This window comes from Elephas maximus, chromosome 7, assembly GCF_024166365.1.
Source record: "Elephas maximus indicus isolate mEleMax1 chromosome 7, mEleMax1 primary haplotype, whole genome shotgun sequence".
Classification (NCBI taxonomy): domain Eukaryota; kingdom Metazoa; phylum Chordata; class Mammalia; order Proboscidea; family Elephantidae; genus Elephas; species Elephas maximus.
The window spans coordinates 48,163,977-48,188,812 of record NC_064825.1 but is presented as its reverse complement, the minus strand read 5'-3'; the positions used below and the strand labels follow the sequence as shown (position 1 = coordinate 48,188,812).

The following is a 24,836-nucleotide window of genomic DNA, read 5'->3' as shown; positions in this document are numbered from 1 at the left end:
CCTGGGGTTTTTGTAGGGAAAAATAAGATGTTGACAGAAATTAAGAGCACCATTTTGAACTACTGCTACACACTTAGTAAAAAAAAGAATTCATTCTTACCTGTGTGTATTTTATCTGGCATATTCAATAATGTACACAAAGAGTTTATTCTAGCCAGTAACAAGAAGGCCTCACCATCTACAGGCTCTGGCTTGAGATCACTTTTGAACCTAGTTTTATTATGACTTGTTAGACATATGATGATTCATAACATTGCAAAAAAATACACCAAATAGTATCAAATTAGTTGTGGTTCACTTGGAAGGTAGCGTTACCAGGCTCAAAATGGCATGTATATGAGTGATACTAAGTCTCCATAGACACAGTTTCTTAGTTTTCTTGGCCAATACCTTACTTTGAGTGTAAAATCTAGGCACTGTATATAAATTCCAAATAAAAATATGCTTTCTTCAAAGAAACTAAGTGTTAAATGGTGTGAGTGCTTAATAAACATTACTTATGAATTTCAGTAATGAGAATCACTGTTTTAAAAGTCAGATTAGAAAATTAGACTAATATTTTTTTGTTTCCTAAACTATCTGCTTGAAAATGAAACCCCTTAACTCCCGTTTTTATCAATTAAACACTCTATATTCGATACTGAACTAGGTGGTGCGGATATGAAAAATAATAAACCATGATTCCTGCTCTCAAGGAACTGATAGTCATGTGCTCCTTCTTAGTTAAGGAATACCAATGCATTAAATAGAAACAAACTGGCCAATACCTTAGATGATATTATAAACCCAAATAAGGTTCACAATTCTGCAGTAACTTAATTCTTCAGGTGAGTTTGATCAGTTTAATTTGGCACTAATACTTTAGAATGTCAGCTGGTAAAGGACACAGAATATCCTGGATATGCTCTATGTTTATCCCTCTCACAGTAGAGTCTGTATGCATACTATACCCCTGGGAATATGTAGCAATGATGGGGTTGAGGGAAGGCTGGGGAAGAAAATTGAGAAGCCATGTGAGAAAAATGGCCCCCCCTTCTGGCAGCACCAGTTTCAATGAAGACTGGAAGAGATCATTTTTATTTGAAAACAAACAGTTTTATTACGGAGAATGTAAAATTCACTTACATTTTAAAGACAGAACATGAAATTTCCTATTAGTGGTGGGCTGCTTTCAACTTTGCTCTCAGGCCCCTTTTATTCTCCTATGCTTTAGGGTTACACTGGTAGAAAAATTTGAGAAGCAAACTCTAGATATGTTACTTTGCTCCATGTTGGGCACTTTACTCATTCTTGTAGGTTCTCTCTTTTAAGTCTGTGGTCTTGAATTAACAGGGTAGAGGAAAGATGACTTAATGATTATAACAGTATGGTATTTTAAAGTAACTAATAGTTGTCACTAAAGATTTTCCTTTAACTTTGTTTCCAACTAGAACTAAGGTATGCTATATAAAAGTCAGACATTGAGCTATTCTCTTCTTTCTACTTAGGCATCTTACAGCTTTGAATGAGAAGTATGAAAAAAATTTCCTCAAATCTTGTGCTTTGGATGACCAAGGTACAAGCAGACCTGAAATAAAATGCGAGATGAATGGACCATTCATTTTGATTACTATGACTTTTTCTTCACCAGTTCCTAGAGCAATCTCAGCATGTGAATTGAAAAAGCCCATAATAAATTAACACATAAAAAAAGTAGCCAAACACATCAAAATAGCTTATGAAATAGATTTAAAATTACTTCTCACAATAAGTTCTAAAATATTCTGACAATAACAAAATAATAATAGTCCATAAACAAACACAGTTTATGAATAAAGCATTCTGAATGAATACAGTTAAGATTTCTTATCAGTGAGGTAATAGGATGATAGCTTTTCACAGTAACAAAACATGGGAGGGTGCCTCGGAAAAAAGGGAGGTAGAGAGAAAAAGGCATAAAATTAAATGCATCCAAGTGGAATTTGGATTTTTCAAGCATCACAAACATCAAGAAAATATCTGGAAGAAATAACCAATAGCAGCAATTAATAAAACAATTTCTCCAGTAAACTCCAGCTAGTATCTTTGTCGCATCAATTCCAGAAGTAGCCTCCTTAAGAAATGGGAGGCCAACTTCCTGTACGAAGATATTCCAAAGTATCCAATTTCTTAGAGCCTGTCTGCTGAAGTTACTACATCCACGTAATAATACTTTATATTTAAAACAGAAACCTAAAGTGTCCTACAATGCTATACATTCTTCAAGATGAACAAAATTGTGTTCAAGTCTCATAATTCACCAGGTTAAATTAAAAATAACATCCCAGCAAGACTTTATTCATTGCACTCATGCATTGCACTATTCAAAATATACAAAACTATTTTGTGACTAAATTCTTCTAGGTACGGAGTGAAACTGAAATGTTACTTTTAGTGCTCTTTATATCATCTTTGCTCAAACCCAAGTTTTAAAGTATTGAGCCTTAAAAAGCCCTTAATATTTAAAAATTTAATTCCCTTAACTAAAAAAAAATTTTCAAATTGAAGACTTCATGACAATTTCTGTTCAAAGAAGCTCTTAAATCTGAGTTTGAAATTTTCATGCTGCTCCCCCCACCCCCTCCTTTTTTTTTTGAAGATTCCCTATTGCTTCTTGTTCTGTCCTCACCGGAGATGGATAAGTTTGTTATATTACTTCTTACTTTAAGTTCTTCAATAAAAGCCTCAATTAATAACTTGAGACTTATTAAACTATCTCAAAAGCTTTCCTTCTTCAGTTAAATGATCTTAATTCCTAGAGCTTTTCCTTAACAGGTTTTATTCCAATCTATGTTTTATTCCTGTTTATTCCTGTCACATCCCCTCCCGAGTTCTCATACCACCCTCAGACACAACATCCTAGCATGAACTGAATCATCTCTGAAAACTCGGCCTCTTTTTAAGGATCACTAAGAAAGGACACCAATAGGCTCAACATCTGCTCATCATTATACCAAATCAACACAAGTAAACAACTCACACTCAGTTTATTGCCTACTTTTAGGGTGATAGGTTTGCCCTTCACAAGTAGCATTTCCTGTTGCCTTACCGTCCTTTCTATTAATTTCTACCATTTATCTCCAATTTATGCTTTGATCTTGCCCCACTAATTCTTTCTTTTTCCCCAAAGCTCTAGAAAAATCCAGTTCTGCTCTACACACTCAATGAGGAAGCATTCATTTCCATGATATTGTTCATGAAAGAAAAGGATAAATGATGCAGTGCCCAAGGCTGATACTTACCTGCTAGCACTTTTGTCTCTTCTGGCTGGCTTGGGTGATCACTGACTTTAGCCTCTTGGACAGTGCGCACCCACTGTGTCTAGTTCCTGTTAAATGTCATGCTCAGACACACTCAAGAGCTTGGCTAAAATCAAGTAATTCCTTCCATATATACACTTTAGGAACATTTGTAAGCTTTTGTTAATTTTAACTTTGTGTTTTTAAATTCTGAAATAATATTCCAAGCTTCAATAACTTCTCACCTTAAGATGACCCAACTGTTGCATTACATTAAAGTACCCAAATAAAACTGTTTTCTTCGTGCCCTGCCCTTTGCCCTTGAGTCGATTCCAACTCATAGCGACCCTATAGGACAGAGAAGAACTGCCCCATAGGGTTTTGAAGGCTGTAATCTTTATGGAAGTAGACTGACATATCTTTCTCCTGTGGAGTAGCTGGTGGGTTTGAACTGCCAACCTTTCAGTCATCAGCCGAGTTCTTTAACCACTATGTCCCCAGGGCTCCTTGTTTTCTTCATAACAGAATGAAAATCATGACATGGCTTTAGTGATTATGAATGGGCTTCTGTAATCATTTTAGCTCCACTCTGTTCTTCAGTCACCGAAACACAGATAGTAAAACACAAATATACATATTTTTTCACATATATAAGCATTGTTCACACCACTCTGTAGAACACAGGCCATTTCTTAAATTACAATATACATTCCTAAAAGCAAATAAACCAAAAGATTCTATGGGTTTCTTCTTCAGTGCAAAGCCTTTGAAAACAAGCTCATTCGGTCAAATGATGCTCTACATTTTAACTAGCTGTCTATTATCTATAGTCATACAAGATCCAGCTATATGAAAGTAAGCAAGGAACAAATTAACAATAGTGGCAATACAATAATTTGAAAACTATACTTGGATTATATGAGCTCAACCAAATATTAGCTGACAGCTGTGGCAAATCAAACAATGATTTAATGAACATTCTAATCAGTTCAAATTTTATATTAATTTTTTAAAACAAATTCTCTAAAGCCAGTGCTATTTTCTATAGGCAGTTCATTTAGTTTTATTATACCCAAGGCCTTGTTCTTGTTACTTCTTATGTACGTTTATCCCATGTGTTAAAGGATGCTGTAACCTACAGGACAGGATACACTTTAAGAAGATTAAACAGCACTTCTTTATTAAGTCTTTTTCAAAAGACTGCAGAATCAACAGTGACCTTCCAACAAATATTTTTCTACATTAAAAAAGTAGTAGTTATGTGATCAGAAATTCTGCAGTAGCCAGCAAAATGTTAGAATAAACTGGACCTTAGTTTTTAAAACATGTAGTTTTAAGTGTTTCACAATACTTAAATCTTGATGTTTTATTTTTTAGTAAGTTATCTTTACTTCATCAGATAAAGAAATAAGCTACATAAAAACTTAAGTCAAAAGTTAGACTTCTAAATAAATTTGGAGCTCCTTTCTCAGTTCAGATTTTTTTCTTTACTTAAAGGTTATGATAATTGACAATTTTTACAGGAAGACCCTTAATTAAGGTTCCATTAAGCCTGCTTTTGTTAAGATCTTGATTGATTTTTAAATCAGTGGACCTTCGATATACTGGGGAAGCACATATATAGTTTGGAAGATTTTCCTTAACTGGCCCAAAATTAGGTGGTTAAATTACATCCAATGCAGGAACATTGTTTTAGTTCATACCAGACCCCTGGGAAGGCACTGAAAACTTTGACAAGAACAAAGTCACTAGAAGTGTTGCCACTATTGTTCTATGTTCAGTAAACGTCAGAATTTTAAACACTTACATACATACTACGCCAAAAGCACCTGAAACAGAGGTGCTGAAACCACATATTGTAACATCTGTTCTAAAGGAGAAATTCTAAACATTCTATTTTAAATACTCTATTTTGTACATTAATACCTGTGATATAACAATGACACTTTACAACAGCAATCTGGGAGCAGTGCCATTTTCTCACTGACTTCATTCAGCTAACTCTACAATTGTAAAACATTTACCTGCTTTCTTTTTTTTTTAAACCGTGCTATACACAACTACAAGAATATGGAACTAAGCTTAATCAGACTTTAATAAGAAAACTCACTTTTATATTGTTATGTTTCTGTTAAAGGAAGAATAACATATTACTATAATACTTTTAATGTAATGACTTTTGTTCAAGATTATGGAAAAATCTGAGTCATTTCCTTCTAGTTTGTTTATACAGTATTGGTTCTAGATTCTATGTAAAAGAATACCATTTCAAATTTATACAGTGTGTTTAGTTTACCAAAAAGAAGAAAAAAGGGAAAAAAATACTTGACCTGATGAAAGACAGAAAGAATGCTAACACAAGATTCAATACATGAAGTTCTTGGTTGTTCTGTTCCATATGCCAGTGCAAAGTAACGAGAGTACCGGTGTACGACTAAACAGAACGCCAGATCAGTCCATTCCTACTGGGCTCAAGAAAATTCTCAATCAGAGCTTCAATGAGTTTCTTCAGTTCTTCTTCCAGTAAGGCAGTGTTACTGAGGAAAAAGATTAAGGGTTTTGAAATTCTTTATTTTCATAGCCTTAAAATACATTCAAATTGTTATAACTTTTGAAGAGGGCATATACCTGATAAAATGATTAAAAATTAGAGAACTAAAGAGAACTTCACTCAGTTAAAACCACAGCAACAAAAAAAGACTCCCCCTCTCCAAAATCACACACACAAACATCAAAGTTGAACTGCATTAATAGGAGTTCCTTGGTACATGATACATGGATGAGTTAGAGTATGTATAAAGAATTCTCTAGGTCAGGCAATTTAATGACTTAGGCCACCAATACTAGCTATGAAAATAGCTTCCTGAAATACTCTGAAGAATACTCAGTACAGATATTACAAGATGATATCACATATCTTTCAGGTAGCAGAGGGAGGCGTGATTAAAAGAATGAGATGTTTAAAAAACAAATATACACTTAAAAGTTTGCCTTTCAAAGCCGTCATCTGAGGAGCTGCTGTTGTCTAAAACATTTCTAGGGAGGTCTCTTTTAAACTGCCTTCACAGTAATTTTACAAGCTCTACGAAGAAGTCAGTTTTTATTACTTTAATAATCAGTCTTTGTTTTTTTATAATGGTATTTTTTGTTACAGTTTTATATATGTATATATACACACATGCATATATATATATGTATATAAATATAAAACAAAATGTAATTATTCTTCATTTTTAACCAAATACAGGTAGTCCCGGACTTACGATGAGGTTCCATTCTGATGATTTCATCGTTAAGTCGGTTCTGACTAAGTCATATACCTCATTTCTTTCTTTTTAGTTGTCATTATTATTGTCTTTTATTATCAGTATCTTTATAAATCCAATCTTTATTTATCTTTGGTAGTTGGTATGGGAATGATAGCATCAGCAAATTATGCGATGCAACTTTCTATGTAGTACATATTACTAACGATAAGATGTACCAAAAGAAGAAGAAAAAAAAAAAAAAGAATGCTGGTAAGTGCGGTTTGACGTAACCAGAACACACTGTAAGTCGGGGACTACCTGCATAACATTACTCAATTTGGTTTACTTTGAACTCTGTTCTGAATGACTTCAAGAAGTCTTTTTTCCCACCAGAGGAAATAAAATTTGCTCTTAAAATGCAAAGATTTAGAGAAATATAAAATAATGTACCTTGAGCTCTAAAAACAATTTAAAAAAAACCCTTCCCAATATATTTTGGTCAGTGACAACATTATAGGAAGTACTACTTTTAATGTGCTTAAACCAAAAAAAGTCCCAAACCTGTTACCATTGAGTTGATTCTGACTCATAGTGACCCTATAGGACAGAGAAGAACTGCCGCATAAGGTTTCCAAGGAGTGTCTGGTGGATTCAAACTGCTGCCCTTCTGTGGCTAGTTAATATGCTTATGCTTAAGCAGTGAACAAATATGCTTATTAAAGTCAAGTTAATTTAATCACAATTTATACTCTTAAAAGGAAATAAATTGAGCAGATTAAATCAAATTATATCAGATGTAGAAAGTGAATATTTGGCAATAAATACAAATCATTTGTTGATATAAATTCATTAAAATTTAAAAAGTCATTTCTCAAATGGTACAGCTGCTTTGGAAAATAGTCTGGCAGCTCCTCAAATACAAAATTGTTCTAAAATTGATTGTGGCGATGGTTGCACAATCTTGTGAATATACTAAAAAACCACTGAATTATACACCTTAGATGGGTGAATTGTACGGTATTTGAGTTGTATCTCAATAAAGCTATTACATGCATATATGGATATATATAAGCTTTGTGTGTATATATATATATGCATATCTATAAAAAGCATATAAATACTTGTCAATTCTCACCTCTGGTCAGGTGACGCACACATTTCTGCATAATACTTTATCTTTGGTTCTGTCCCGCTTGTCCGAAGAGTAGCAACACAACCATTTTGAAAAGTAAAAGTAATCATTTGGCTGTTTTTACTCACAGGCAGCACCTATCACAATTGCAACAACAGCTTAATTACACCTGGTATCTTTTTTCATTTTCAAGAATCATAAAATACAAAAGAAGATTACTTTTATAATAATTTATATACTATTTAACAAACATTTATCATAGTCCATGCATTGGGTTATATACCTCTCGTACTTGATCTCTAGGCCTCAGCAACAATCCTGCAAAGTAAAGACGAGGCTGAGAGAGTAAACGATTTGCTCAAGGTAATCAGCTATGCGGCACAGCCAGAAGTGGAAGCCAGGTCTATCTTCCCCAAAGTCCAAACTGCCTTTATATGTGCAAGGTGCTTTACAATTTCAAAGCATTTTCACAAACAGTTTATCAGTGGTCTCCAAAGCAGAGTGCACATATCCTAGGGGATATTTAAAATAACCTACTAGAGTGCAAAAATACATTATTTATAATTTTGACCTAAAAATCAAGAAAGAACTTAAGCTTTACTGATATTTGATACATGGACTGACATTGGTATTCTTCCTGGACCTCAGATCAGCCTGTCAAGGCATCCTAAGGGAACTGTAGGAATTGTACTATCCCCTCAGTTGGCAGTGGTGCTTGCACTTAGGTGTCCTGAGTCTTGGGCCTTTCCTTGAGATCCCTCTCTCCATCAGTGTTAGTACCATACACCAGTTGCTTAAGACAAAGACCTTCCTCCCCTTTCTCACTCACAGACCATCAACTCAGCAAGTCCTGTTTATTCTAGCCTTTATTTAACTCAACTTTGTCCAATTCTCTCTACCACTACTGCTACTATGTTAAATTCGGACTACCATCATTTTTCACCTAGATTGTTAAAATAGCATATAAACTGCCTGGAAGTTTGTCCCTCTTCAACCCATTCTCTGTATATACCATTCTTCCCTCACTTCCTACTCCAGTTAGTGAACTACTTGTGGTTCCCTGAAGGAGATATGCCTTTCATTTCCACACCGTGCTTTTTTTTTTTTGCCTGAAGCACCTTTTGCTCCTCCTGCATCTGGGTAACTCCTAATCATACTCTAGAATTCAGCCCAGAATAGCCCACTATAATATCTTCCCTAAGCTCCCAAAATCTGAACTAGGAGTCTCTCCTATGCTCTTCCATGGCATTCAATACATTCCCTGGTAGCACTATCATATTGTAAAATAACCGTTGTTTACTTGTCTATTTCCCCACTAGAATATTTCTTGAGTGCAGAAACAGTGTCTTTGTCCTTGCTGTATCCCCAGAGTGCATGTAGCACAGAAGGGTCTTAATAAACACCTGCTGAAAATACAGATGAATGCCAAGGTGTAGTGTGGAGAAAGAACTCGAGAAATCTTTGCCACTACCTTTGTAACCTTGGGGAAAACAACAACTGTGCTACTTGCTTTACAAAACTATTGTTAAGCATCAGAGGAGAGCAGATGAAAAAGCACTTTGAATACAAATATCATAAACTTCAAAGAGAGTTAAGAAGAAAAAAGCATTACATCAAGGATTACTGTAAACACAGCAATATTAGAGAAATAAAAGGAAGCAGAAGCACTGGTTCTTTCTCTCCAAATAGTTTACAAAGTCAGAAAAAGACACGCACACACACACATACACGAGGAATACCGAAAACTGAGAGCTAGTATTTCTTGACTAGATGAATACACAAAAATGGAACATGGGTAGTATTCTACATAAAAGGTTGCACATCTCCCAAGATATATTATGGCCCTAGAATCTTGAGACGACACTAGAGCACTATGAATTGAATGCTAGGCTAATAATATAATCATGATAACAACAACAAAACGAATATGATCAGCAATCCATGGTGTTTAAATATTTATGGAGCATCTTAAACGCAGACAGGAGCTTTGAGAGGCAGAAAGGTGTTTCAGAAATGGATCTGCTATGTACAACACAATAACATAAGATGGAAAATAATAAATGCCCAGGAGGGAAGGCCCATTATTTAATGAAACATCAGAGGGAACATATCTGATTACAGAATCTAAAGGTTATGTGGAGGAGGTGACATTTGCCTTGGGTCTTAAATAATGTTGAGGTATAGACCTGTAGCAGTAGAAGTAAAAGTCACAGACTGAGCAAAAATTACAGAAATAAAAAAATATGCAGGTATGTAAGAAACTATAAATTGTTCTATTTGGCCAGAGGTATATAGGGAATAAGATTAGAAATGGAATTTAAAATTAGAAAGGTGCATGGCTTTAAAATTATAGGCTTTTAGACTTTATTTTCAACATCATTTAGCATCAAAACATACACATACACACAACAATATTCCAGGGGTAGCACAGATGATTATTTGGTGGGTGATAAGGAGAAAATCAGAGGCAGAGAGACCAGTTAATGGACTTGTAATTGCTCTGGAGAAAAATAATGGATCCTAGTCTCAAGAAACTCATAAGCTTGAAGGCCCACTATTTTACTATTGTATGAATTATTAAAAATATGTAAAAAAATTATTTAAAAACTAGGTACTTACTGATTTCTTATTAGGCTGGCTGCTGTCATATCCAGTGGTAATGTCCCGTACATGCAATATAGCAAATTCCCCACAAAATTTCGGATATTCTTTTGGAGAATCAAAATTGCGAAGTCTTTCAAATATACTTTTGATGGTAGGTGGATCGTAACACAAGAAATACGAAGTTTTTGAAATATGATAACCATATCTGTACAAAGATTTAAAGTGTTAAAATCAGATTTCGGGTAACTCGTTAAAAATATACATATATTAAAGATAAGCCTATTACAGTATTTTGTAGAAAATGGCAGCCTTTAATTTAGACAATCTTTATACTTCTTTTTAAAAGATTGACTATTCCTCAAAAACAAATTTAGAAAGCAAGTGTAGGATGAGACAATGAAAAATCTAGCATGTGAAATTCACAATAGTAGAACATACTTTTCATAAACCTTAATCAGTTGCTGTCTCAATGTGATGTTCATGGTTTCAAGGTAAGATGCCATCTCAGCAGTAACAACAGCTGCACTGACCCCATCTTTATCCAACACTGATGTCCCACACAGAAAACCTGAGGATTAAAAACATCTTTAGAAAAGACACTACCAGAGGAAAACTTAAACTGACAATTTTCAATAATTTTACATTTCTTCAGAAGGGCCAATGAACTTAAAAGCCTTGTATTAGATGAAACTCATTTATACTGAAGGTATCTAGAGACCTTTATTTTTTCCTGATGAGAAATCCATCTACACATTTCTGAGTTCTCTGTAGTTTTTACAACTCAAAAAGCAAAACCGGAAGACAAAAATTCCTTTCTATAGAATTACCATATTTTAAAAAATGTTCTCAATCAAATTTCAAAGATTTTAATATTACTACATACCAATAGACTCTTCAAATGCAAAAAGGACTTCTTTCCCATTTTCCAGGAGGTCTTTTATTCTACTTCCAATCCATTTAAAACCTGGTAATGTTTCCTGAAATGCAGAGGAGGCCACTCTAGTTAAGTGACTCTCTCATAAATACATACAGAAAAAAATCTGTCACTAAATGCACATAACACTTGCATAGTGGTCTTCTGTTATGGTTTTCGGTTCCCAAGATTTTCACAGCGGTAGATATATAGTCATAAAGTGCCATGAATATACATACCGCCACCACTCATCACCTAGTAGTTACTGAGCATAAAAAAAACCAAACCAAACCTGTTGCTGTCGAGTCAATTCCGACTCATAGTGACCCTATAGGTCAGAGTAGAACTGCCCCACAGAGTTTCCAAGGAGCGCCTGGTGCATTTGAACTGCCAGCCTTTTGGTTAGCAGCTGTAGCACTAAACCACTATGCCACCAGGGTTTCCTACTGAGCATAGGAAGGTGATTTACACCAAATATAATCCAATATGTATAAGCGGTGATGTGAGGAGTCACAAAGTGACACAGGTACATTCACACATTATGATCTTCTACTATTTCTCAAGCATTGTAATAGCTGCTTTACATCCGTTAGATTTCTAATTCACCTCTCTATTTCCTAACAAAAAAAGAAAAAATCAAAATCTCCCCCACACAACAGAAACAAGCAAGCAAATGTATCATATTGGTCTTTAGAATCATTCTCTTTTTCTCTTTTGTGCTCATCATACATTTTTCTTGCCATAGATATAGAAATGGAAAATATTAACATTGCAATTCAGAATTTTATACTTGAGTAAACTTTCAATTTCTTTTGTTATCTGTGTTTTAGAAAGGCTACGGTTGGAAAGTTCTATCTCATAAAGACAAGTACAATTTTCTTTTACCCAACCAATTAGTGTTAAGACCTGTATGACTATGGCTCAAGAAAAATACCCAAATGAGACATTTTTCACTGACATTTGGCAAAAATGACAGGTTAAAGGCAACGTAATTGACATTTGTCCCAGTAGCTTCAAAAATGACCTATGAAAGATCAACTTAACTACCTGAGATTCACAAAGGTTAATGATCTATGTTGAGAGAGAGAGAGAGCCATTACTTACCCTTTGGATATAGAATTGGTCTTAAGTTACAACTTAGAAGACTACTTAAAGTTGCTTAAGACTGAGCTTGAAGGGCCTAAACAAGTGGTTGGTAACACTAACAATTTTTGGAGTACAGTCTATGTTATTCATGAGGCCACTAGGAGCCAGATTTTCCCAGTATGAAAACCAGATATTGTTGTATGGAATAGTAAGTGTTAATGTAATGTTTTAGAAAATCTTATCTTAGTCCCTCAAATTGTCCACATACTGGAAAATTTGGCTTAAGGTGTCTGAACTATCAAAGAGAATTCAAAAGTGTTAACAGAATTAGAAAAAATGAAATTACAAATAAAATCAACAAAAGCCAATTTGGGTGGGGAGAAATAGATGTAGAAGAGCAGCACACAGATATTATCTGTTCTTACTTCAAAATGAAATCCTTCTTTAAGTGCAATTGCCTTCAGAATTTTAGAAGAGACTGTGGTGGCTAACATATAAACATTCTTCACATCAGCATTTCTTGATTTATTTTTCTCCCAGCAGTCAAACATCCACCATCCAAACAAAGCAGCCAATTCATTGCCTGTGAAAACTTTCCAATGACCACTGTAGAAAGAATGAAAATTTAAAGTCAAGGCTTCTCTACTTTCTCATTAAAACTTGTTGATTCTGAGACCTAAAAATCAGAATCCTTCAGACAAGAACAAACAAAAATTATCACATAGGATCTTTGAGAAAACATTTACTACTACTTTGCTAACAGCACAGGGCTGGGCTCAGGGTAGGAATGGCTGCAATATTTTTTAGAAAATGATTATTACATTGTTACTTTTATTCCATTATTTAATAAGAAAACAGTTATGACAAATGTTTAAGCCTTTCTGTGTAAGGATATTTGCCACAAAATTAAAATGCAAAAATACCTAACTACCCAAAGGCAAACATTAGGTAACGAGTAAATAAGTTGATAATCAACATGTTAGGATATTATGCTATTTTTAAAATTAATGTTCTCAAGCAATATTTAAGGACAGGGAAGACAGCTTATAATACAATGTGAAGTGGAAAATAATCAGGATACAAAACTATATATAGTATAATCACAATTTTATAAAAACAAATTTATCTTTAAATATTTGATTAAATAAAAGAGTAGAAGGAAGTGTCAAGATAATCAACTTAACCCTTAGATTATGGAGTTTATAGAAAGAAGATTTACATTCTTCTTTTTTCATTATTTTCAATGAAACTTTAAGACATAAATTAAAGATTGTTTTTCAAAGTTTAAGCTTTTAATCAAATAATCGGTTCTACTTACTTTTCCTGAAGTTCTGCCACTGCCAGTCGGTCTGCATCGGGGTCTGTGGCTACAACAATACGGGCATTTTCTTTCTCTGCTAGTCTCAGAGAAAGTTCCTGAAACAGTGACCCGAAAACTTAGATTATACTAAAGAAGTTAAAATCAATGTTAATATTCCTAAATGTAGGCACTATGTCAGTCACGTGAATTTTAGAAGGAATATCTACCTGTTAACCTGTTGCCATTGAGTCAATTCCGACTCATAGTGACTCTATAGGACAGAGTAGAGCTGCCCCATAGGGTTTCCAAGGAGCACCTGGTGGATTCGAACTGCTGACCTCTTGGTTAGCAGCCATAGCTCTTAACCAGTATGCCACTAGGGTTTCCAGAAGGAATATAGTTTGGCTAAATTTAAAATAAGAAGCCTAGCAGTAGGGATACCACCATACAGATTTCAATCTAAAATGGAACATAAGGGTCCAATATATCTTAAAAGATGTAAACTAAAGTGGATCTTGCTTTTGTAAGTAATTTTTGAATTGTCATTGAGTTCTACCTATTCTGGTGAATTTTCACAAACGAATAATAATTTAAATAGATATTTAAAAAATACCAGCACAGATTCTCCTTCTTCAGGATTTGGGCATTTAACTGTAGAAAAGTCTGGATCAGGATCTTTTTGTTCTGGTACTGGAATTGGGGGCTTAAAACCAAACACTTGAAAAGCCAACTGTACGTAGTCATGTCCAACACCATGAAAAGATGTATGAACAAATTTCAAGGTGGTCTTTGAGTTTATTTCCCTGTAAAATAAAATCATCATTCAATCAATATCATAAAAGTTATTACTTGTGGTATAAAGAAAAACAGTCAAATTCTGAGAAAAGGTCATTAAAGCCCTTTAGCAGATGTCTAACGTATTTAAAAAAACAAAACTCCATAACTATGCGGTATTAACTTAAAGATCAAAAAGACTTTGAACTCAACTGCATTCTTTCTTTGTGGTTCAGCTCCTTGACCTGGATAGCTTTCTTCCAACTGCTGTGCCATTACCCTTAGCAAGCCACCATCATATCATCTCTGACTGGAATCACTACAAAAATTTTCTAACTGGTTTTTCTTACTCTCCAGCAGATTCCTCCTTTCTTCACTTCCTGTATTTTCAGCTCAGATCCCAAGATATCTAATTGCAATCACCTTTTTATATCATCTCAGTTACTTTAATGCTCCAATACCGCAATCCTTGTTGAACCACTATGTGTGTTCTCCAGGTGTGCATCAAAATAGCTAAATATTGCTAGAGTAAATCTCAGAAAAAGGTTTGAATGGCTTCATTTTAAATGGATGTTCAACACTGTCAGGCAATCCTACTTTGCTATCCAAATAAGCTTACTTTTTTTACTCTTTAAGATGATGATTTAATTAATACCTTCTTGACCGACAACCTAATCCATTGCCATAGAGTCAATTCCAACTCCTAGTGACCATGTAGGACACAGTAGAACAGCCCCACAGGGTTTCCAAGGCTGTAAATATTTACAGAAGCAGATTGCCACTTCTTTCTCTCATAGAGTGGCTGGTGGGTTCAAACCTTGGACCTTCTGGTTAGGAGCCAAGCACTTAACCACTGCGCCACCAGGGTAAAGGCTCTGCTGCTAACCGAAGGTCAGGGGTTTGAGCCCACCAGCTGTTCTGTGGGAGAAAAATGTGGCAGTCTGCTTCCCTAATGATTTATAGCCTTGGAAAGCCTATGGGGCAGTTCTACTCTGTTCTATAGGGTTGCTATGAACCAGAATCGACTCAATAGCAATGGGTTCTTGGCTTAACCCTCGCATATTCCTTTCCTCCCTCTTCACCTCATATATCATTGAGACACAGAAGCCATCTAATGGGAACTTCCTAATCTTCCCACACAAATCTACCCCACCAGCATCTGTACCGCTTCTTTTCCTTCTTCTACCTGACAACAATGAGGAAGCATTCTTCTTCCTATCAAGGTCAATCCTTCCACTTCTGCTCTGGTCCCCGGCTTCTCTCACTCAAAAATTTTAATAGTTTAGTTAGCCTCTCTCTCCCACATCATTCCCGTTAGGATCTAGTCCCCATTTATCTTGTCCCTTTCACAGCAAAACTCTCTACATCCTTATCTGCCATTTACTAGCCCCCTTTTTTATTATGACAATTTTCGAAAGTACAAAAAAGAAGAGAGAATAACGTAATATCTATATATCCATCACCTTACTTCACATTTATCAACATTCTGCCAATCTAATTTCATTTATTCAAGACATTATTATACATGAAAGCGCTTTAGAATTTAAAAACATAACCAGAATACCATTATCACAGCTAACAAAATTAACAATAATTCCTTAATATCTAATACCTCTCTGTGTCCAAAATTTCCCAAGTGTCACAAAAATGCTTCTTATAGTTGGTTTACTCGTATCACTATGAGTCAGAATCAACTTGATGGCAATGGGTTTGGTTTGGTTTTTGGTTACTTGTATCAGGACATGAACAAGGTCCACATCATTTGGTTGATTTGTTTCTCAAGTCTCTTTGAATCTATGAATGTTTCTTTCCTCCTTTACTCCCCATGTAATTTATTAGCTGAACAAACTAGATTATTTGCCCTACATCTTGATATGCTGATTGAATCCTCTTGGTATTAACGTGTTCCCCCCCCTTGTTTTTTCTGTAAATAGGTGGTTGAATATAGAGGCAACATTAGATTCAGTTTCAATTCTTTTGGTAATGGGTGCTGTGTACCTCCTATGGAAATCATAAGGGGAGGCACATAATGTCTGCCTTACTTTTAATAACATTAAGTTTCATCCGTGTTTGTTTGTTTTTATCAGTGATTATTCTTTTTTATGTCAATTGTCCCATTATTGTTCAGTGGGAGCCCCTTCAACTTGGCTTTAAGATCCTTTTGATATGACCCCAGTCTCTTATATTTCTTTCTTATTTTCTGATAAAAAAAAAAAAGACATCCCAGGCTCATTTAGCACATTTTCTCTCCTAGTTCCTTGAATTAGCAATTTTTCCAAGGAGTCCTGCTTCCTTTTAGTGGGAACTGGTATTTACCATATCCAAAGAATATTTCTTTGTCATTATCTTACTTGATCCTCAACAGCATTTGATATAGCCAACCACTTCTTCTTGAAACACTCCCCTCACTAGACCTTAGTGATACCACATTCTCTTCTACCTACATAATTATTCCTTCTTAACCTTCTTTGGTTACTTTTTTGCTTGCCTGCTGAATGTTAAAGACTCTCTTCTCTCCTCTCTTTCTACACATTCCCACCTGGGTAATCTCATTCATTTTCATGACCTTGTATACCTTCTATGTGTTGACCACTTCAAAATTTAGATCTTCAGCACAAACGTCTCCTTTTATCACCAGGCTCATATGTAACTACTTACTTGATATCGCCTCTTAAATATCTCATAAAACAAAAACAAAAAACCCAAAAAACAAAAAACCAAACTCGTAGCTGTCGAGTAGATTTTGACCCATAAGGACCCTATAGGACAAAGTAGAACCGCTCCATAGGGTATAGTGTTTCCAAGACTGTGATCTTTATGGAAGCAGACTGCCACATCTTTGGAACATCTGGTGGGTTTGAACTGCCAACCTTTTGGTTAGCAGCTGTGTACTTAACCATTGTGCCACCAGGGCTCTAAATATTCCATAGGTATCTTAACCTTAAAAATCTAACACTGAACTCTTTTTTTTTTGTTCTTAATAGTATTTTATTGTGTTTTGGTGAAGGTTTACATAGCAGCTTAGGTTCCCATTCAATAATTTCTGCATAAGTTGTTGTATTGGCTACATTCTTCACAATGCGTGAACAGTCTCATTATTTCCGTTCTCATTGTTCCATTTCCATTAACCTAGTTTCCCTGACCTCTTAGATTCTTATTTTTGTTTTAAAGTAATTGTTGACCATTTGGTATCATACTCCATTGGTCAATGTATCTGTTGTTTTACCAGTACCAGGCTGTTTTGACTACCATAGCTGTACACTAGGTTCTGAGGTCAGGTAGTGTGAGTCCTTCTACTTTATTCTTCTTCAATAGTGCTTTACTTAACTGGGGCCTCTTCCCTTTCCATATAAAGTTAATGATATGTTTTTCCATCTCTTTAAAGAATGTTGTTGGTATTTGGATCGGGATTGCATTATATACATAAATTGCCTTGGGTAGAAGTGTCATTTTCACAATGTTGAGTCTACCTACCTACCCATGAGCATGATATGTTTTTTCATTTATGTAGATATCTTTTGGTTTCTTGCAGTAGTGTTTTGTAGTTTTCTTTGTATAGGCCTTTTACATCCCTGGTTAGATTTATTCCTAGGTATTTTATTTTTTTAGGGTCTATTATAAATGGTATTGTTTTCCTGATTTCCTTTTGATCATTCCCTTTGTTGGTGTACAGGAATCCAACTGATTTTTGTATGTTTATCTTGTATCCTGCTGCTACTCAGCTGAATCTTTTTATTAGTTCCAGTAGTCTTCTTGTGGAGTCCTTTGGGTTTTCTATGTGTAGTTTCAAGTCATCTGCAAATAGGGTCAGGTTTACTTCTTCATTGCCAATTTGGATGTCCTTTATTGTTTTTCCTTACCTTATTGCTCTAGCTAGCATAATGTTAAATAGGAGTGGTGATAAAGGGCATCCTTGTCTTGTTCCTGTTCTCAAGGAGAAGTTTTCAGCCTCACTCCATTAAGAATAATGTTGGCTGTTGGTTTTATATAGACACCCTTTATTATGTTGAGGAATTTCCTTTCTATACCTATTTTATTTAGAGTTTCTATCAGGAATAGGTGTTGGACTTTGTTGAATGCCTCTTCTGTGTTGATTGAGATGGTCATGTGATTCTTTAATTTATGTGGTGGATATCATTAATTGATTTTCTAATATTGAACCATCCTTGCATACCTGGTATGAATCCTACTTGATTGTGGTGTATTATTTTTTTGATATGATGCTGAATTCCACTGGCTAGAATTTTGTTGAGGATTTTTGCATCCATATTCACGAGAGATATTGTCTGTAATTTTCTTTTTTTGTGGTGTCTTTGCCTGGTTTTGGTTTCAGGGTTATGCTGGCTTCATAGAATGAATTTGGAAGTATCCCTTCCTTTCCTATGTTCTGAAATAATTTGGGTAGTACTGGTGTAATTTTTTCTCTGAATGTTTGGTAGAATTCTCCAGTGAAGACATCTGGGCCAGGGCTTTTTTTTGTTGGGAGTTTTTTTCTTTTTTTTTTTTTCACCTTTTCCATCTCTTCTCTTGTTATGGGTCTGTTCAGGCTTTCAATTTCAGTTTGTGTTAGTTTGGGTAGGTAATGTGTTTCTAGAAATTTGTCCATTTCATCTAGGTTTTCAAAGTTGTTGGAGTAGAGTTTTTCATACTACTCTGTTATGATTCTTTTTATTTCAGTTGGGGCTGCTGTAATGTCCTCCGTTTCATTTACTTGGGTTATTTGCGTCTTCACCTGTTTTTCTTTTGTCAATTTGGCCAACAGTTTGTCAATTTTGTTAATCCTTTCAAAGGACCAACTTTTGGTTTTGTTGATTCTTTCTATTGTTTTTCTATTCTCTATTCTATTTATTTATGCTCTGATCTTTATTATTTCCATTCTTCTGGTGGCTGTAGGCTTCTTTTGCTGTTCTCTTTCTATTTCTCTGAGTTCTATAGCTAATGTCTTCATTTTATCCCTTTCTTCTTTTTTGATATGTGCATCTATCGGCATAAATTGACCTCTGAGCACTGCATTTGCTATGTCCCAAAGGTTTTGGTATTATGTGTTTTCATTCTCATTTGATTCTAGGAATTTTTTATCCCATCTTTGATTTCTTCTATTACCCAGTGGTTTTTAAGCAGGGTGTTATTCAGTTTCCATATAATCGATTTTTTCCCCTTACTCTTCCTGTTGTTAATTTCTACTTCAATGGCATTGTGATCAGAAACGATACTTCGCATTATCTCAATGTTTTGGATTTTGTCGAGGGTGTTTGTGGCCTAAGATATGGTCTATTCTGGAGAATGTTTCATGTGCATTGGAAAATAATGTATACTTTGCAGCTGTTGGGTGGAGTGTTCTATATATGTCTATGAGTTCAAGTTGGCTGATTGTGGCCTTTAGATCTTCTGTATCTTTACTGAGTTTCCTTCTAGATGTTCTAGCCTTTACCAAGAGTGGTGTGTTGAAGTCTCCCACTATTATTGGGGAACTGTCAATTTCTCTTTTAAGTGCTGTTAGAGTTTGTTTTATGTACTTTGGAGCCCTGTCATTGGGTTCATAGGTATTTATTATGGTTATGTCTTCATAATGGATCATCCCTTTAATCATTATATAGTGTCCTTCTTTGTCTTTTATGGTGGATTTTGTTTTAAAGTCTATTTTATCTGAGATTAGTATTGCCACTTCTGCTATTTTTTGGTAGCTGCTTATTTGATATATTTTTTTCTATGCTTTGAATTTTAATAAGTCTACATCTTTGTTTCTAAGGTGTGCCTCTTATAGACAGCATATTGATGGATCCTTTTTTTAAAATCCATTCTGTCATTCTCTGTCTCCTTATGGATGCATTTAGGCCATTTAGGTTCAGTGTAATTATTGATAGGAATGAGTTTATTGCTGTCATTTTGTGATGCTGATGTTTTCTTTGTTCCTCTTACTCTCCTTTGCTGAATTCCTTTTGTCTGTGTATTTTTAATTCATTTCTTTTGTTTTTGTAGATTGTTTTTACTGAGACTTTATGTTTTTCTTCTTTATTTTGATGAGTAGGTTTGTTAACTTTCTTTGTGGTTACCTTGAAATTTACCCTTATCTTCCTAGGTTTGAACTAGTCTATTATTACCTGGATTTGTCTTGCGTTCCTCTCTGTTAGAAAGCTCTATACCTACATCGTTTATTCCCTCTATTATTGTTCTGACGTTGTTGTGATTTACAGATTAAGTTCTCTGGTTATCTGTTGTAAATCTTTTGGTTTTGAATAGTCCTTGAGAGTTCATTTCCTAGGTTGGTATGTGGCTGGTGTGATCTTGTGTCCTAGATTCAGGCTGTCGTGTGATATTGTTTGTTCTCAAACCAAAGGACTCCCTTTAATTATTACTGTAAGTTTGGTTTGGTTTTTACATATTCCCTTAATTTCTGGGAATATGTAAAAACTTCACCATCATATTTGAATGAGAGTTTTGCAGTATATATTATTCTTGGTTGGCAATTTTTTCTTTCAAGGTTTTATATATGTCATCCCATTGCCTTCTTGCCTGCATGGTTTCTGCTGAGTCATCAGAGCTTAATCTTACTGGCTCCCCTCTGTCTGTGACTTTTCATTATTCTCGAGCTGCTCTCAGGATTCTTTCTTTGTCTTTTACCAAGTGTGATTATGATATGTCTTGGTGATTTTCTTTTGGGGTCTATCCTATATGGGTTTCATTGAGCTTCTTGAATGGTCAGTTTTTCATCTTTCATAATATTAGGGAAGTTTTCCATCAGAAATTCTTCAATGATCCTCTCTGTGTCTTCTGTTTTCTCTCCTGTTCTGGAATTCCAATCACTCACAAATTTTTGCTTTTCATTATATCCCACATCATTCTCAGGGTTTCTTCATTTTTCCTTGTTCCTTTTTCTGATTTTTCCTCAAAGTGGTATCCAAGAATTTGTCTTCAATTTCGCTGATCCTGTCTTCCATTGTTTCAAACCTGCTCTTCAGACCATCTATGACATTGTCTACTTCTGAAATCTTGCTGGTTATTTTTTGGACTTCTAATTGTTGTTTTTGTATAATTTCTAGTCGTGAATTTATTTTGACATTTTGCTCCTGTATTATTTGCCTGAATTATTCCACTGTTTTACCTGTATTTTCCATGAATTTGTCTTTTTTCCCCCCTCATTTTTGTCTGTTTTTTGCTTCAATTCTTGGATAGCTCTGAATATTAGAGACCTGAATTTCCTATCAGGTAGTCCTAGTACCTTTTCTTCTACCAAAAAGTCATCTGGTGTTTTATTCTGGATGCCTGCTGGAACCATCCTGTCTTGTTGTTAATATGTTTTGATGTTGTCTGCTGTCTTCAGGACATTCAGTAGTTACTTTCTTTGTTTATTATTGCAGATTTGTTTGTTTCTTCCTGCTTTTTTGTTGTATTTCGTTATGTCTGAGCAGGTGGGCTGTGTATTCTTTGCTTTGTGCTCATCTGTTGGCACGATACCTTTCATCTTCTTGTCCAATGGGCAGGGACAGTCTCTTAGCTATGGTGCAGCAGAGCAGGTCCAGCTGAAGGGGAGGGGCTGGGATGGGTTGTTTGTGGCATGTACTGGGGCTGACAAGGCAGGCTGGGGGTCAGTGCAGGGCAGGTTCTGGTAGGCCGTGCCTATACTGCTCAGGGGTGCAATGTTCAGTGCACGGTGAAGATAGGCAGGAGGGAGAGGGAGGTTGTGATGTGTGCAGCTAAGTTAGGTATGGGAAAGAAGAGAGAGAGAAAAGAGAAATAAGAACAACAAAAAAAGTGCTGAGGGAGCCTGTCATTGGAGTGGAGAGACGAGAAACCAAGAAATGAAGAAAAAAAAAAGAGAGAGAAACAATAAATTAAATATATTTTTTTAAAAATGCCCCCAGGGATCCCACTGGCAACTGAGAAGTGGCTCCCAGGCCTCGTGGCACAGTTCGTCTACAAGGGGGTGGAGATAACACACAGCACCAGGTATTCAGGAGACAGGAAAAGAAGTAAAGCAGAGAGAGATGAGAAACTGAGAAATGAAGAAAAACAAAAAGGAAAAAAGAAAATACAAAAAAAAAAAAAAGAGACAGGTCCCCCAGGGATCCCACTGGCAAAGCTGCATAGACCAGGGAAGTGGTTCCCAAGTCGTGCAGTACAGCCTGGCTAGAAGGGGTGGAGATGGCACACAGTGCCAGATATTCAGGAGACAAGAAAAGAAGGTGAGTAGAGAGATGGGAAACAGAAATGAAGAAAGACAAAAAGGAAAGAAGAAAAAAAAAGATAAGAAATGCCCCTAGGAATCCCAGTGAAGTACAGCTTGGCTAGAAAGGGCAGAGATGGCACATCGCACCAGGTATTTAGGAGACAGGAAAAGAAGGTAAGTAGAGAGGCGAGAAACAGAAATGAAGAAAAACAAAATGGAAAAAAGAAAGAGAAAAGAAACAAACAAAAAAAAGGCCCCAGAGATCCCACCTGCATGGCAGCACGGACTGAGGAAGCAGTTCCCCAGCCGAGTGGTATTTCACAGCCTGTTGAGAAGAAACAAAGATGGCACACAGAGCCAGGTGTTCGAGAGAAAGGAGGGGAAGGAGGTGAGAGGCACAGAAGGAACCAAAAGAAGCTGAAAAAAAAGCAACATCAGCAACAAAGAAATGGCACCGAAGGAGCCAACCAGTGCAGGCAGGGCGAATCCAAGTGGCACAGAACAGGCGCCTCCTGGCTGAGCGACCTCATCCCACTGAGAAGTGATGGAGGCTGTGCAGGGGGAAGAAGGGTGGGGGGTGGAAAAGTGTGAATTGCTGGTTACTGGGTGCTGTCTCCTCTGGGAGCTCCATTAAACTGCTTTCCCATACTCTCTGTTTGCCAGTCTTCAACATGAGCCCAAGATGGCGTATTCATGCTGCATTAGCTGACAGGGGACCTCCGCTCGTATCTCTCCTTGCTCTCTGTTCTCTGTTAGTTTCTTACTCGATTCGGTGCTTGGTTGAGTTATCTCTTCATTTGATGGTTAGTGTTCCAGGATTGATGTTTGTCTGTTTTACTTAGTTTCTAGGGTCTTTGCTGTAACACTGAACTCTTGAGGCTCCTTTTTTTCACCCTATTCCCCAATCCTCATTAAACCTATATCTCCTTCCTTTTCTCCAAATTATTAATTTGCACCACTATCTACCCAGCTATTAAAGTCAGAAACTCACTAGTCATCTTTAAGTCCTTCCCTTCTCTTTCTGCCTACATTCAATTCATCTACAAGTCTGTCTCCAAATATCTCTTAAATCTGTCTACTTCTATTTCCACTGTAACCACTCTAGTCTAAGCTATTACCTTTTCTTTCTTTCTAACTAACTGGTCTCCCTGCTTTCACTCTTACATATATACCAATTGCCATCAAGTTGGTTCCGATTCATGGTGACCCCTGTGTGTCAGAGTGAACTGTGTTCCATAGGATTTTCAATTGCTGATTTTTTCTGGAAGTAGATTGCCAGGCCTTTCTTCCGAGGTACTTCTGGGTGAACTCAAACCTCCAACCTTTCAGTCAGCAGCTGAGCATATTAACCATTTGTTTTACCCAGCAACTTTCTACTCTTAAAAACTTCCCTCTAATCCAGGCATAGTAGCCAGAATGATCTTTTTTTAAAGTAAATCAAATAGTGCTACCACCTGCTTAAAAGCTCTTCAATGGTTTCCCAATGCATCTGGAATTAAATCTCAACTCCTTTTCATGGTCTACAAGGAACCACTTTGATCTGTTTCCTGCCTCATTTTCCCCCTCTTTCATTCCCACCCTCTACTCCCACACTTCACTTACTGCCCTCTAGTTTTTCTGGCTGTCTGTCTTTTCTCAGAATACACCAAGCTCTTTTCCATTTCAGAATCTTTAGCTTGCTGTTTCCTCTGTCTAGAATGTTCTTTCTTGTCTGCCAGCCCTCTCATCTGTAATCAGGACTAACTCATTACCGTTCTTCAGATCAATTTAAATGTCATTTCCTCAGAGGAGCCTTTTCAGACTACCATTCTCTAAAGGAGATCTATCCCATTATCCCCATCATAGCACCCTACTTCCTTCATAGCACCAATGACAATCTGTAACTATCTTATAATTGTTTTATTTGACTGCTGAGAAAATGTAAATTCCTTGAGGTAGAGACATCATCTGTTTTGCTCGAAATTTTCAGTGCCTGGATCAGTGCTTGACATATAACGTGTTAAATGATTGACAATTCTTTTCGTGATACTTCAGAGTTAAAATGACTCTTATTAAAGTGTATATACGTAAACACACAGATAACAAAAATACCAAATTCTTTTAGATTTACTATAGGTAGCAGCATTTGGAGCCCTGTTGGCGCAGTGGTTAAGAGCTTGGCGGCTAACCTGACGGTCAGCAGTTTGAATCCACCAGCTGCTCCTGGGAAATCCTATGGAGCAATTCTACTCTGTCCTATAGGGTTGCTATAAGTCAGAATCCACTCGACCACAATGGGTTTAGGTTTTTTTTTAGCAGCATTTAGCTGGTACTACTGCTCACTTCTCATTTGGGAAGGAGAAACAAATAATTTAT

At 36.0% G+C, this 24,836-nt stretch overlaps 1 protein-coding gene across 1 annotated transcript in view; it reads right to left on the bottom strand.

Moving 5' to 3' along the window:
* Positions 1-907: 907 nt before the first annotated feature.
* The window catches only part of PGM2L1 (phosphoglucomutase 2 like 1), a 68,768-nt gene continuing 44,839 nt past the window's right edge, over positions 908-24,836 (bottom strand). Inside the window, exons 7-14 of the mRNA XM_049889830.1 lie at positions 14,154-14,343; positions 13,559-13,656; positions 12,666-12,846; positions 11,125-11,218; positions 10,680-10,809; positions 10,257-10,446; positions 7,641-7,774; positions 908-5,794 (exon numbers count right to left, since the gene is read on the bottom strand). Of these exons, the coding sequence (XP_049745787.1) occupies positions 5,692-5,794; positions 7,641-7,774; positions 10,257-10,446; positions 10,680-10,809; positions 11,125-11,218; positions 12,666-12,846; positions 13,559-13,656; positions 14,154-14,343 (1,120 nt within the window). The 3' untranslated portion in view covers positions 908-5,691. The remainder of the gene's footprint in view (positions 5,795-7,640; positions 7,775-10,256; positions 10,447-10,679; positions 10,810-11,124; positions 11,219-12,665; positions 12,847-13,558; positions 13,657-14,153; positions 14,344-24,836) is intronic.